The sequence below is a fragment of the Mesocricetus auratus genome, unplaced genomic scaffold, assembly GCF_017639785.1.
Source record: "Mesocricetus auratus isolate SY011 unplaced genomic scaffold, BCM_Maur_2.0 Super-Scaffold_100007, whole genome shotgun sequence".
NCBI classification, from domain to species: domain Eukaryota; kingdom Metazoa; phylum Chordata; class Mammalia; order Rodentia; family Cricetidae; genus Mesocricetus; species Mesocricetus auratus.
The window spans coordinates 9,946,317-9,959,186 of NW_024429191.1; the positions used below are offsets into that span (position 1 = coordinate 9,946,317).

Genomic DNA, 12,870 nt, shown 5'->3' on the forward strand with positions numbered 1-12,870 from the left:
GGCTGTACATGGCTGGAGCGCTGAGCACCAGAGCAGACCTGGTTTTGAGAGCCTCCCGGTCACACTCAGCCCCTGTCCTGCTCCGACTTCCTGGTGGGAACTCTAGTCAAGGCGCTCCTGTTAGAGCCATTACCAGCGCCTGTCTGCCTCCAAGCCAAACAGACAAAGCCTGGAGCACAACCACCAGAACAATTTCCCAAAGAAACTGTTTGTGCCTGTTTGAAATGTGTTTCCCTAGGAACCTTGGGTTCTCAGGGTCCATTGGATAGAAGGCAGATGCCATTCATTAAGGTGGCAGGAAGAACCTGACCATTAGCCAGGCCACAAAGAGGAAAACCATCGGAGTGGTGACCTGTATGAGGCAGATTCCAGGGACCAGCCTCAGCTCCTGTGCCTGTGTCTCCCAGCATGGGCTGCTTAAAGAAGAAGACCCTGTCTTTTCTCCTCATTTTTGTGTCCATACGTGCATGTGGGACTCTGTTGCAGGAAGCTGACCCAGCTAGGCAAAGAAAACCATTTTTTGAGAGGCTCCATCGACTAGAACAGCAGGTAGGTGAAACACACTTGCAATTAGATATATAAATCCAGGAGCAGGTAATGGATGGATGTTACAGAGGGAGCTGCTTCTTGTGGTCACTGGACACAGAAATTTGTTTGCTATCCTTGCTGAAAGATGACAATATTCTCATCTGTTTCTTTTTTTTAATCAGGCAAGCATTTGCTAGGCTCTGCTGTAAAGTCCAACTAGACAATGTGTGTGGGAAGATGTAACAGACTTAAAGCGGTCTCTAGGGGATCCAAAAAGCAAAGCTGGAGAGGCCTGGGTAGCAACAGTGCAGGGCAGTGTCCATATGGGAGCTGTAAGAGTGCTGGTCTACCTTAAAGAGGGACATAAGCCCTGCCCAAGGGTTCCACTTGGGGGTCTGTAGACAGTTCCCCTGCCCAAGCACTTCCTGTACTGATACCGGTAAAGCCAGGCATAATAGTTACCCATAATCCCAGTGCTCAGAAGATCTGAGTAAGATCTTCCGTGAGTTTGTGGATAGCCTGAGTGACATAGCCCAGCCTGGGCTACTGAGTGAGACTTTGTTTCAAAACAAAGGAGCAAAAAACCTGAAAAGGAGCCAGGAGCCAGGTATGGTGCCTTTAACTCCAGTGTTCAGGAGGCCAAGGCAGGCAGATCTCTGTGAGTTCAAGGCCAGCCTGGTCTACAGAGAAAGTTCCAGGACAGGCTCCTTAGCTACTGAGAAACCCTGTATTTAGAAAAAAAAGAGCTCTAACTACTTGCAGAGGATCCAGGTGCATTCTCAGCACCCACATGACACCTCACAACCATCATAACTCCAGTTCCTGAGGCCTTGAAGGCATTGGATACATACATAGTACACATGCTTACACACACACACACACACACACACACACACACACACACACACACACACGCGCGTGCAGGCAAAGCACTCATACACTCATAAAATTAAATAAATAAATCTAAAATGGGTGTCTTTTTTGTTTTTCAAGACAGGGTTTCTCTGTGTAGCTCCGGCCGTTCTGGAACTTTCTCTGTGGATGAGGCTGAGGACCACAGCGTGAGATAACTGGCTGTGGTCTTCCAGAGTGTCAGAGGTGGGAAGGATCACAGCCAGGGCCATGAGCCTGGAGCCCACATCTTACACCATGCATTGTGGCACCTGAAGACAGTCACCCCTTTGTACCTAGCCCTTTGGGACTGTTTATGATAATTTCCCCACATGTCCTAGCATGGTGACAAGGATCAAATTGGTCAACCTATATCCAGTGCCATCCATAGGCTTGGTGCAGAATAGGCGTTTCTGAAGTATACTTAGGATAGCCTCACTCCAACCCTATGATAGCTGTGTTCTCTTTACAGTTTCAGAGATTCCAACAGGTGACCTTAACACACCTGCAGGACATTGCCAGCAACTATAATGCGTACTACAATGTGGATGCCCGCTTCCAGAGCCTGGTGGAAGAGAGCCAGGCCACAGCTCTGGCAGTGAACCAGTCTCAAGCCGCCATACAAGAGGATGTGGTCCATCTAAAAACTAGGCTTAGGAAGATCCAGCGCAGGAGCCAAAAGATGGATGCCCAGCTTCAAGCCTTGAATCTCTCTCTGAGCACAAAGAACGGGCAATGTTGTGAGGAGGAGGAATTGGAGCAAAAGGCACAGAGGGAGGCTACTGCAAGCCTGGCCCTGAGCATTAGGGCCCTGCAGGACGCACTGGCCAGCCTGACACAGCAAGTCCACAGCCAGGACACCAGGCTTGCTGCTCTTGAGGGACAGACGCAGAGGGCTTCCCCTGGTACTCCAGCTCTGGGGCTGACTACAGCCCCGACCCCCACTCAGCTTGATCAGCGAGGCCCAGGTTCCTTGCAACTGTGGGGAAACAGTCAGACATCCAGGCCTTCACTCCAACACAGGAACTCCCCCAGAGACTTCACTGTCCATGTCCAGAAGACACAGAAGTTCCAAGCCCCAAGCAGAAACCAAACAGCCCTACCAAGGACCCATCAAGGATCAGGAAACAGTAAGTGACACAAGCCTGTCACCTCCCTGTCCAATCCCAGGTTTCCCTAGCAGTATCTGAGGTTGTAATGTTATTCCCCACCTCTGTCACCACAAAAAGCTTTCCCCCAAAGGTCCATATACCCAGCACCAGAAGAGAGAATGGCCCAGTCATATCGCTTGCAGGTCTTTAGCAGGTCAGGTCACATGGCAGATGGGCCTCTGTTGAAGTGATTGACTCAGGAATCTCAAGATGAGGAATTGTGTGAAACAGTGATCTTCACTTTATAGTAAGAATACTGGGGTCTCAGAGTTAGCAAAAGTAAAACACTTTAGTTTGTGCATGAGCCCAGTATTAACCTAGAACAAAAGGCAGAAATGGCTGATGACTTTTATATTCCTAATCTAGCACAAATCAGTGACTTTTGTATTCCTGATCACATTTCCCTGCCTCCTAAATTCTCATTGATTGAGTTCTTCAAGGAAGTACAATCTTTTCTACTTATCTAGGATAGTCTCCACCCCAAATCCTGCTGGGCTTGTGGTGCCCTCCTCTTTGCTGATACTGGGCTCAGCCACATAGACTTCCCAATTTAGGATAAGCTCAAAAGTGCCCGGGCAAGCAGGTACCAGCTACTTGTACCCAGAAGAGAGGGACCTAGTGCCAGCTGCTTATCTGTGTGTGGTTCATGGATAAGTTCTAAAGGCACCTCACACTGGAAATGGGCCATAATGGTTTATTTCCTTTAGAATCACCCTAGATTATCTGGCTGATGATAGTCACCAGAGGCTAGAGAGAAAGGCAGGAGAGTCAGAGTTGGAGGACACTTGAGGTCAGAGGCCAAGCTCAGGAGGATGCAGTGTGGAACTGGGGCATACCCAGGACCAAGGCCAGCAGGACTTCTACCAGACCCAAACGGAATGAGGGAGCACCTCTGAGCCTCTGGGGAAAACTATGTCTTGAACGCTGTGAGACCAAGTTCAGGTTTATGACCTCCAGGAGAGGGCTGACTTAAGTCAATATCCTTGTAGCAGTTACAGCAGCCACAGGGGGCTCAGACAGAGGCTCCCTTGGTTATGAGGTATCTCCTAGACAGACAGTTGGGTCACACAGGGGATCCATCCACTCCCTGAGAAGTTATCCTCAGTCCTTACCTGTGGAGCAGCAGTGTTCAGATTGTGAGTTCAGCGGAGAGGGCATGAGGCAAGCACTCCACCTGGGTGATGTGGGTGAGAGCGAGGGGCAGGACTGCTACAAGATGCCTCTGAATGACCTCATGCTCGGGGATGACTCTCTTCCCTCTGTTTCCAGTTTGCAGCTCAGGCCCAGTGCTAATTTTTCCCAACGCCTCCACTGAAAATGTGATCTTTCTTAACCCCGGCTTCCTCGTGCCCCTGCGAGCTCTGTCTTTCTGCAGTTGGGTTCGCATGGCCTCTCATCACCTGGGCACCCTCCTTTCCTATGCCACCAAAGACAATGACAACAAGCTAGTACTGCATGGCCGAGACTCCCTGGTCCCGGGCTCCATCCACTTTATGATTGGTGACCCAGTCTTCAGGGAACTGTCCCTGAAGCCACTCCTGGATGGCCAGTGGCACCACATTTGTATCATCTGGACATCCATGGAGGGCAAGTATTGGCTCCACATAGACCGAAGGATAGTAGCTACCGGCTCCCGCTTCAGAGAGGGCTATGAGATCCCTCCTGGAGGGTCCCTCGTGTTGGGCCAGGAACAAGACACTATGGGAGGTGGGTTTGACAGCTCTGAGGCCTTTGTCGGAAGCATATCTGGCTTGGCCATCTGGGACCGGGCACTGGTCCCTAGAGAAGTTGCAAACCTTGCTGCTGGGAAAGAGCTCCCAAGAGGTGCTATTCTGATGCTGACCAATGCCACGTCAGTGGGTGGATTCGTGAAGAGGGCCAAATGTACCTGCCTGGAGCAATGTCCATGAGGCTGACACACTTGGGCTGCATTACAGACAAAGCCTGCAAGAAGTGCAAGCCTTCATGTCAACACATTCCAAAACACCCCCAGGCCATCACTTCAGGGCTGTGCATCTGTGCTCTGATGTAGGCACCTCCTGCATGGAGGTTGGGAGTAGATGGGAAATGTGCAAATGGAGAAAGAGGAGCCCAGACTGTGTGTCACGCCCGCTGCGCAGCCTGTATTGGAGAATGTGGCGAGGGTGTAGGGATTGATGACACAGAGACCAGTCAACGATGTAAAGAAAACTTTAAGCAGGCCCCAAAAAGGCTCAAGAAAAATTCCCAAGAAAGGCCTCCCTCCAGAAAAGCTTCTGCTCTCTCCTTACCCCTGGCTGGTTCTGCTCTGACACCAGAAACTGACTTGGGTGTGTCAGAAGAGGCGGTTAGTCTTTGGAAGAGATCGAGGTCAGGGCGGTTCTGTGGGCCAGCCCTTTTTAGGAACGTATTGCCCCGGGCATTGTATTGTTTTTAGTAAACATTGTCTTACAGCTGCCTGCTCCCAGGCTGATGGGGAAGTGGGTCTCTGCCCAAGGTCTGGTATCCCCACAGTTGTGGAACTCTTCTTTTGTTTTGGCGGGGTTTTTTTGTGCTTTTGTTCATTTGCTGTTTTCTAAGACAGGGACTCACTCTGTGGTCTTAATTGGCCTAGAACTTACTCTGTATCCCATGCTGGCCTCAAACTCATAGCAGTCTGCCTCCAGAGTGCAGACTCCAAATGTGAGACACCAGTCTGTCTGCCTGCCTGCCTGCCTGCCTGCCTGCCTGCCTGCCTGCCTGCCTGCCTGCCTGCCTGCCTGCCTGCCTGCCTCCCTCCCTCCCTCCCTCCCTCCCTCCCTCCCTCCCTCCCTCCCTCTTCTTTCTTTCTTTTTTCGAGACATTGTTTCTCTGTGTAGCCTGGCTGTCCTGGAACTTGCTCTGTAGACCAGGCTGGCCTGGAACTCACAAAGATCACCTGCCTCTGCCTCCCAAGTGCTGGGATCAAAGGCATGGGCCACCACAGCCTCCCGGCCTTTCTTTCTTTTGAGTTTCTCACTATGTAGTTCAGATTAGCTTGAATTCATGATACTCCAACCTCTTGAGTGCTAAGACACCTGGATTTCACAGTAACATTTTTACAGGCTGCGCCTTCTAGGCCATTCCCACTTCGTTTGCAGTATGCTGTCCTATCACAGGAGCTGAGATGGTGGACAGGAACACTGGGCTTTGGAGCCTTCCTTGTCATCCACCTTTGCATCCATGAAAAGCTGTCAGACAGATGAAGGGCCAGTTCCTGGGCATGCTCTTGAAACTACGCAGGAAGTACTTGTTCCATGGTGGTCTCCTCCCTAAAGACTTGTGGACATGGTTGTCCAACATCCCTCTCCTGTTTTCAGTTCTCAGCTTCAATTCTGTTTTCTCTCCTCCTTTCTCAGAAGCCCTGCAGGTCAGCTCATCATTCTTGTTCTGTTACCCTGTAGTAGCTGTTGAAGCTTCCAGAGCCATTAAAGACACACTAACAATGCTTTAATTTCTGAAGCATGATTTTCATATTAAATATGCCTTGTTTTTTTGTTTTGTTGTTGTTTGTTTGTTTTTTGAGACAGGGTTTCTCTGTATAACAGCTCTGGCTGTCCTGAAACTCACAAAGATCTGCCTGCCTCTGCTTCCTGAGTACTGGAATTAAAAGCATGTGCTACCAATACCGAGATAATATATGCCCCTTTAAAATTTTTCTTAAAGGTTTTAATAAAAGTGCTGAGTTGTGCAACCATCACAATCTAGTTTTATTTCATTTGTTTGTTTTTGATTGTTTGTTTTTTGAGACAGAGTTTCTCTGTGTAACAGCCCTAACTGTCGTGCTTTGTAGACCAGACCGGCCTGGAACTCACAGAGATCTGCCTGCCTCTGCCTCCCAAGTGCTGGGACTAAAGACTCATAACAATCTAGTTTAGATCATTCCCCCAACATTATGCTCCTGGCAACTCTTACCTGCTTTCTACCTGTTGGTTGTCTGTCCTGAACAATCCAGATAATTTATATGCCCAGTTCTTGTATTTCAGCAAAGTTTTTTCCGTGTTCATCTATGTTGTGGCATGCGTCCATGCCTCCTTCCCTTCTGTAGCTGAATAATACTCCACAGATTGTTCATCCATTCATCAGCTGATGGATTTTTCATCGTTCTGGCTTTTTAGTGATGTGAGTAAAGCTGCTATGAGCATTCTCACATATGTCATCGAGTAAATGGATATGTCTTTATATACCCTGTGAAAATACTCAAGATCAGATGGACCATATGGTAAATTCATATCTAGGTTCCCAAAGAAACTTCCAAACTGTTTTTCCAAAGTTGCTGCCCAGTATATATCCCCATCGGCATCTTGGTTTCCCCCTTCTCAACATCCTTAGCAAATCTTGGTGTTGTCTATTTTGAAACTTTCTCTTCAGATTCCAAACTGGAGCCATTATAAAGCAAAAGCAACAACAAAAACCAAACAAAACACAGCACATGGGGTTGGAGAGAAGGCTCAGTAATTAAGAGCAGTTGCTGCTCTCGCAAGGGACCTGGATTCAGTTACCAGCTATCATGGCAGCTCACAACCATCTGTAACTCCAGTTCCAGGGGTTCCAACGCCTTTCTATGGCGTCCGCACACACCAGCACACATGAGGTGCATGTACATACATGCAGGCACTCACACACATGAAATAAAAGTGCATCTTTAAAAATTGCTTTGACAATTAAAACAGGCATTTTTACTTTCAGCTTTAGTGTGCTTTTGAAAAATTTCCCTTTATAAGCCAGGTGTTGGTGGTGCACCCCTTTAATCCCAGCACTCGGGAGGCAGAGGTAGGTGGATCTCTGTGAATTCGAGGCCAGCCTGGTCTACAGAGCAAGTTCCAGGACAGCCTCCAAAACAATACAGAGAAACCCTGTCTCAAAAAAAATTCCATTTATAACACAGGAGAACCCCAGAGAAGACCCGAAATCAAGCTCTTAAAATCAGAGTCCTTTGGTATAGCCAGGAAATATGGGCAGAGGGACATGGAGAGGCCCACTAAGCCTGGGGACAAGTCTGGTCCTCAGAATGCACCCCTTCCCCTCTGTAAAAAGAGAGGATTTCTTTGCTTTTGAATCATGTATGTATGTCTATCTATGTGGATCTATGTGAGTGCATGCCGTGTGTGCCCACAGAGGCCAGAGCTCCTTGGGGCTGGAGTTAAAATTGTTTATGAGCCACTACCTCTGTGGGTGCTGGGAAGAGAACCCCAGTCAGCGCTCTAAAAGAGCAGTAAGTTCTATTGACCACTGAGCAGTCTCTCTAGCCTCCTCCCCTCCTTTCTTTCTCCTTCCTTCACAGGAATTTTGAATCCAACAGAATCTTTCTTGACCCAGTTGTACTCTAAGATGCTAGCAACTCAACAGCCATCAAAAGTCAATAGAGACGGTAGCCATCAAGCTTGCTGTCTCAAAATAGTGAAGATTAATGGTGGGGAGTAAGCAAAGAAAGCCAAGCTTTAAGAAAAATTATTTAGCCAGGCGTTGGTGGGACGCCTCTAATCCCAGCACATGGGAGGCAGAGCCAGGTGGATCTCTGTGAGTTTGAGGCCAGCCTGGTCTATGGAGTAAGTCCCAGGGCAGACAGGGCTATACAAAGAAACCCTGTCTCAAAATAACTCAGAAAGAGAAAGGGAGAGGGAGAGGAAGAAGGGGGAGAGAGAGAGAGAGAGAGAGAGAGAGAGAGAGAGAGAGAGAGAGAGAGAGAGAGAGAGAGAGAGAGAGAGAGAGAAATGGGAGGAACTCTTAAAGGAAGAATTCTTTTGTCTATGGGGTTTTTATAGGGCTATGGCAGAAGCGGGCTGAGATAAGCCCTGTGAGACTGGTCAGTTCCAGCTGCATTAACAGCTGAGCTACCAAGAGAGCAGGCTGCCATGCTCTTGGTTAGTCCCCTGGCCCAGGGATGATTATGAGCGTGTGCTGCCTATCAAGTTAGTTAGCATTGAAATTCCCTCCCTTGTCCATTTCTGGCTCTGGATTTTTCTCAGTTGTTGACTCTGACTGTCTGATAGCTGTCATTCACTTGGCCAGCTTGCTATCTGACCTTGCAGGTGTCCAAGTGCTGTTAATTATACTGAGCTCTCTTAATTCTCAAGAAATAGCTGCTGTTGTTCTTAACTATTTGTAGTTAGCTTTTCATTTAGGGAATGGTCTGGGGTTTCTTTTCTGATGTCTGTAGAGGCTTTCTTGGAAGCTTTCTGTTATAATTAGTTATATTAGAAGCACGAGTGTATGAAAGGGCAATATTGCTCTATGAACATTTATAAACAGGCTGGGGGTGGGGGAAGTCATCCTGTCCTCACTGACCTAGAAGCCTGTCCCTCTTCTTCTTTCTCTCTGTCTCTGTGTGTCTGTCTCTCTCTCTTGTTTTTTAGACAGGGTCTCACTACGTTGCTCTGGCTGTCTTGGAACTCTGCAGACCAGGCTGGCCTCAAACTCACAGATGCCCCTGCCCCTGCCTCTGCCATTAAAGACATGCACCACTATATCAGATATTGGTTTGGTTACTCATGCCTAACCATAGTCCTTTTATTAATTTTCTCAGTGTTTCAGGCTTTGCCACGTCAATATGCAATCTCCCTTTAAACCTCGTTGTCTTCTCACTGTAAAACTTGTGAGCAACTGCCAGGCGTTGGTGGCTCTACGCCTTTAATCCCAGCACTCGGGAGGCAGAGGCAGGCGGATCTCTGTGAGTTCCAGGCCAGCCTGGACTACCAAGCGAGTTCCAGGACAGCCTCCAAAGCCACAGAGAAACCCTGTCTCGAAAAACAAAAAAAAAAACCAAAAAAAAAAAACAAAAAACTTGTGAGCAACTTAGAGTTTTCACTGTGTGCCCTTTTCCCTTCCTACCTACAGAAAGCTAACTCCTGCATCACTGGTTTGGACTTTTGTTTGTGAAAGAGTATCACTGTATAATCTGGGTCAGTATCAAACTTGCTGCTCCCCCCCCACCTCACTTTTCCAAGTGTTGTGATTATAGACATGTGCCGCCACACTCCCCTTCCATTTCAAAAGCAAAACTGTGGGTCTGAGGGACAGCTTAGCAGTTGAGAGCACTTCTAGAGGACCCAGGTTTGGTTCCCAGCACTCACATGTCTGATAGCCTTTTCTGGCTTCCACGGGTACTAGGCACACACATGGTGTACATTCATGCAGGCAAAATACTCACATGAAAAAACAGACTAGAGGTGACCCATGCCCAGTGCTAATCAAACCATGGGTTCCCCCAAGGCATCCTGCGCTCTGTGCATGGTGGCTTCTGTTCTGTAGAGGTTAGGCCTACATCTGACTACCTTGTCATCCACAGGGAGGCAGCCGGCAGTGTGCACATCCTACCCAGCTGCACTCCCGTAGTAACAGAGCTCTAAACTAGTCCTTTTTCTTTTTCTTTGACTGGCTCTCATGTAGCCCAGCTGGTCTTGAAATCACTTGTAGCTGATGATAACCCTGGACTCCTGATCCTTCTACCTCCACTCTCCTGCTGGAATCACAGGTGTTTCCCAAAAGGGCTTCATGCATGCCTAGCCCCTTATATGAGTCTCTTTTTTTTTTTTTTTGGTTTTTCGAGACAGGGTTTCTCTGTGGCTTGGGAGGCTGTCCTGGAACTAGCTCTGTAGACCAGGCTGGCCTGGAACTCACAGAGATCCGCCTGCCTCTGCCTCCCGAGTGCTGGGATTAAAGGCGTGCGCCACCAACGCCCAGCTCTTATATGAGTCTTTTAACAGCATCTTTCCAATCTCTTGTGTGCCCAGTGTTCTAGGCCTTCAGCTAAAATCAGCCTGTGAGACCGCCTGTTCCTGAGTCACAGTCGGGTGTATTTTAGATCTGGAAACTCCCCGTGGATGCCTCATACTGTGATCTTGAATCACCCACTGCCTTCTGCTTCCCCAAGGACCTGGCTTTTGGTTTCAAGCACATTCAGTTGAGAGCCCCTCTTCCTCAAACATCCCTGCCTTGCTTCTCTCTCTGTCTGTCTCTATCTCTGGTTTTTTGAGACAGAGTTTCTCTGTGTAACAGCTCTGGCTGTCCTGGAACCCACTAGGTAGACCAGACTGGCCTCAAACTCACAGATATCTACCTGCCTCTGCCTCCCGAGTTCTGGGATTAAAGGCCTCTCTTGACATATTCTAGAACTTTTTTTTTAACTTCATTTCATTCTGGCTTGGAGGAGAGTAGAGAGCAGCATCTTCTTCCTGGAAATAGCCACAATCTAGTGACTGTTGGAGGGATGGCATGTTCCCTAAAATTGTTGTTCTGTGAAAGACTCCTAGCAGCAAGTAGGAGGTGAACCTCCAATGGTTTGATTACAGAACTCTTGATCCCAGTGACACATATGAGATTAGACACTGGGAAGTAACCAGACATAAAAGGAACTCAAAACCAGGACAGCAAAAGGATGCTGCACAGCATCCCTTCTACATTTTTCCCAGATTCCAGGTGCTCACTTGGCCTAGGGGAAACCGAGGCACCACTTCGATCATTGCAGACCTCAGAACTTCAGCAGATGTGTCACTGCACAGTGGGCTGCTGCATCCAGGAGACACTGTGAGACCAAAAGTCACTCCGGGCAGGAGAAGGCCTTAGATGAGTCAATCAGCAGTACTGGGGGGCAGTGTGGCAGGACCCCAAGGACAGGTAGAGATCTGGGACAGCCAAGTCATGGGAAGTCTGCTGGATTCAGGAGCCAGTTTGAACATGTCTGTATGATTCAGCCTCCCTGTGGAGCCAGCAAAAGTCACCTGTACATTTTGAACCATGAACCCCACTCTTTTCAGTGCCACTAGAGTCTTACTTTAACCACACCCATTACATTATTACAATCCTGGCCCTGGAAGCAGTCAGTCCCAACAAGAAGCCATTGGTTTTCCCACACTCAACTTGTCCATCCCTGTCCATTTCTCTTCTTACAAGGACTCGGGTGGAGTTCAATGATGGAGCACTTGCCTGACATGTGTAAGGTCCTAAGTTTAATAAACAGAAGATCAGTAAAAAAGAGTACAAACGAGTTGAAGGCCCTGGCCACCTTGTCCACAAGGGTTACTGAGTTCATCTACCCTCCCAGGCATAACCCTTCACCCATGTCCCCTCCCACACGCCCTGCTATGCCTCATGCCTCTACTTTGCTTAGCCCTCTGCCAGTTCTTTCTTTCCCCAGACCCTACCATCCAGCAAGTCCCAAGCCTGTGCATTCAGTTCAACTGACAACTTGTTGTGCTGAAAAATGTGTCAAGAATAATGAAGACAGGCGGTGGCGGCACACACCTTTAATCCCAGCACATGAGAGGCAGAGGCAAGCAGATCTCTATGAATTTGAGGCCAGCCTGGTCTACAGAGATAGTTCCAGGACAGCCAGGGCTACATAGAAAAAAACCCTGTCTCGAAGGAAAAAGGAAGAAAGGAAGGAAGGAGGAAGGGAGAGAAGGGAGACAGAGAGAGAGAGAGAGAGAGAGAGAGAGAGAGAGAGAGAGAGAGAGAGAGAGAGAGAGAGAGAAATGGAGCCTGGCATTGGTGGAGCACACCTTTAATCCCAGCTCTCGGGAGGCAGAGGCAAGCAAATCTGTGAGTTTGAAGACAGCCTGGTCTACAGATGGAGTTCCAGGACAGGCTCCAAAACAATACAGAGAAATCCTGTATAGAAACCACCCTCCCCCAAAAAGAAAGAAAAAAAAGAAGGAAGAAAAGAAAAAATAATGGTGCCTGACCCTGAAGAACCAGAGAAGAGGGAGTCTTGCCTCTGAACCTCTGAGGTACTAGCTGTCCGTCGTAGTTTCAAAGAAAGTGTGATCCTGGCCTCCTCCTCCTCCTCCTCCTCCTTCTCCTCCTCTCTCTCTCTCTCTCTCTCTCTCCTCCCTCTCTCTCTCTGTCTCCCCCCGCCCTCCCTCCCCTTTCTAATGAGACTTTTCACTAAGCTCTGTCAGCCTGGCATGTTTGTCCCCTGCCTCGGTCACCCTCGCCTGCCATGGAATCTGCCAAGGTTCCCCACGAGCATTATCATAACACAAGCCAGAGTCATTTCTCAATATTGCCCAGCAATACAAAAGAGGGTCATAATATCCTTGTCGCCACCCTGCAAACTGACAAAACCAAAGTGCATCAATGAGAAAAATACAACTTTCTGGAAGGAATCTTGTTTTTGGTATTAAACACAAACACACACACACACACTTGCAGGATTATCATGGGGAAAATTCAAACCTCATTTGACTTCCTTCCTTTTATTCTGTTTAGTTTTGGTTTTACTTTGAATTATGTGAAAGGAAGGAGGTTTCCTGTAATCCTCTCACCCTTAGAAGTTAAGGAAAAGTTAAAACTTTTGATTTGG

At 48.2% G+C, this 12,870-nt stretch overlaps 1 protein-coding gene across 1 annotated transcript; it reads left to right on the forward strand.

The window, feature by feature from the left end:
• Ptx4 (pentraxin 4) lies at positions 1-4,750 on the forward strand. Its single transcript, XM_005081581.4, has 3 exons — positions 1-549; positions 1,892-2,549; positions 3,840-4,750. The coding sequence occupies exons 1-3, from the start codon at positions 409-411 to the stop codon at positions 4,478-4,480; spliced, it is 1,440 nt and encodes a 479-aa protein (XP_005081638.1). The 5' UTR covers positions 1-408; the 3' UTR covers positions 4,481-4,750.
• The last annotated feature ends 8,120 nt before the right edge of the window (positions 4,751-12,870 follow it).

Excerpts from the sequence above, each read along its gene's own strand:
- Ptx4 (XM_005081581.4), top strand. The coding sequence starts at position 409 with ATGGGCTGCTTAAAGAAGAAGACCCTGTCTTTTCTCCTCATTTTTGTG. Across the intron at positions 550-1,891 it reads TCCATCGACTAGAACAGCAG|TTTCAGAGATTCCAACAGGT; the intron begins GTAGGTGAAACA and ends TTCTCTTTACAG. Across the intron at positions 2,550-3,839 it reads CCATCAAGGATCAGGAAACA|TTTGCAGCTCAGGCCCAGTG; the intron begins GTAAGTGACACA and ends CTCTGTTTCCAG.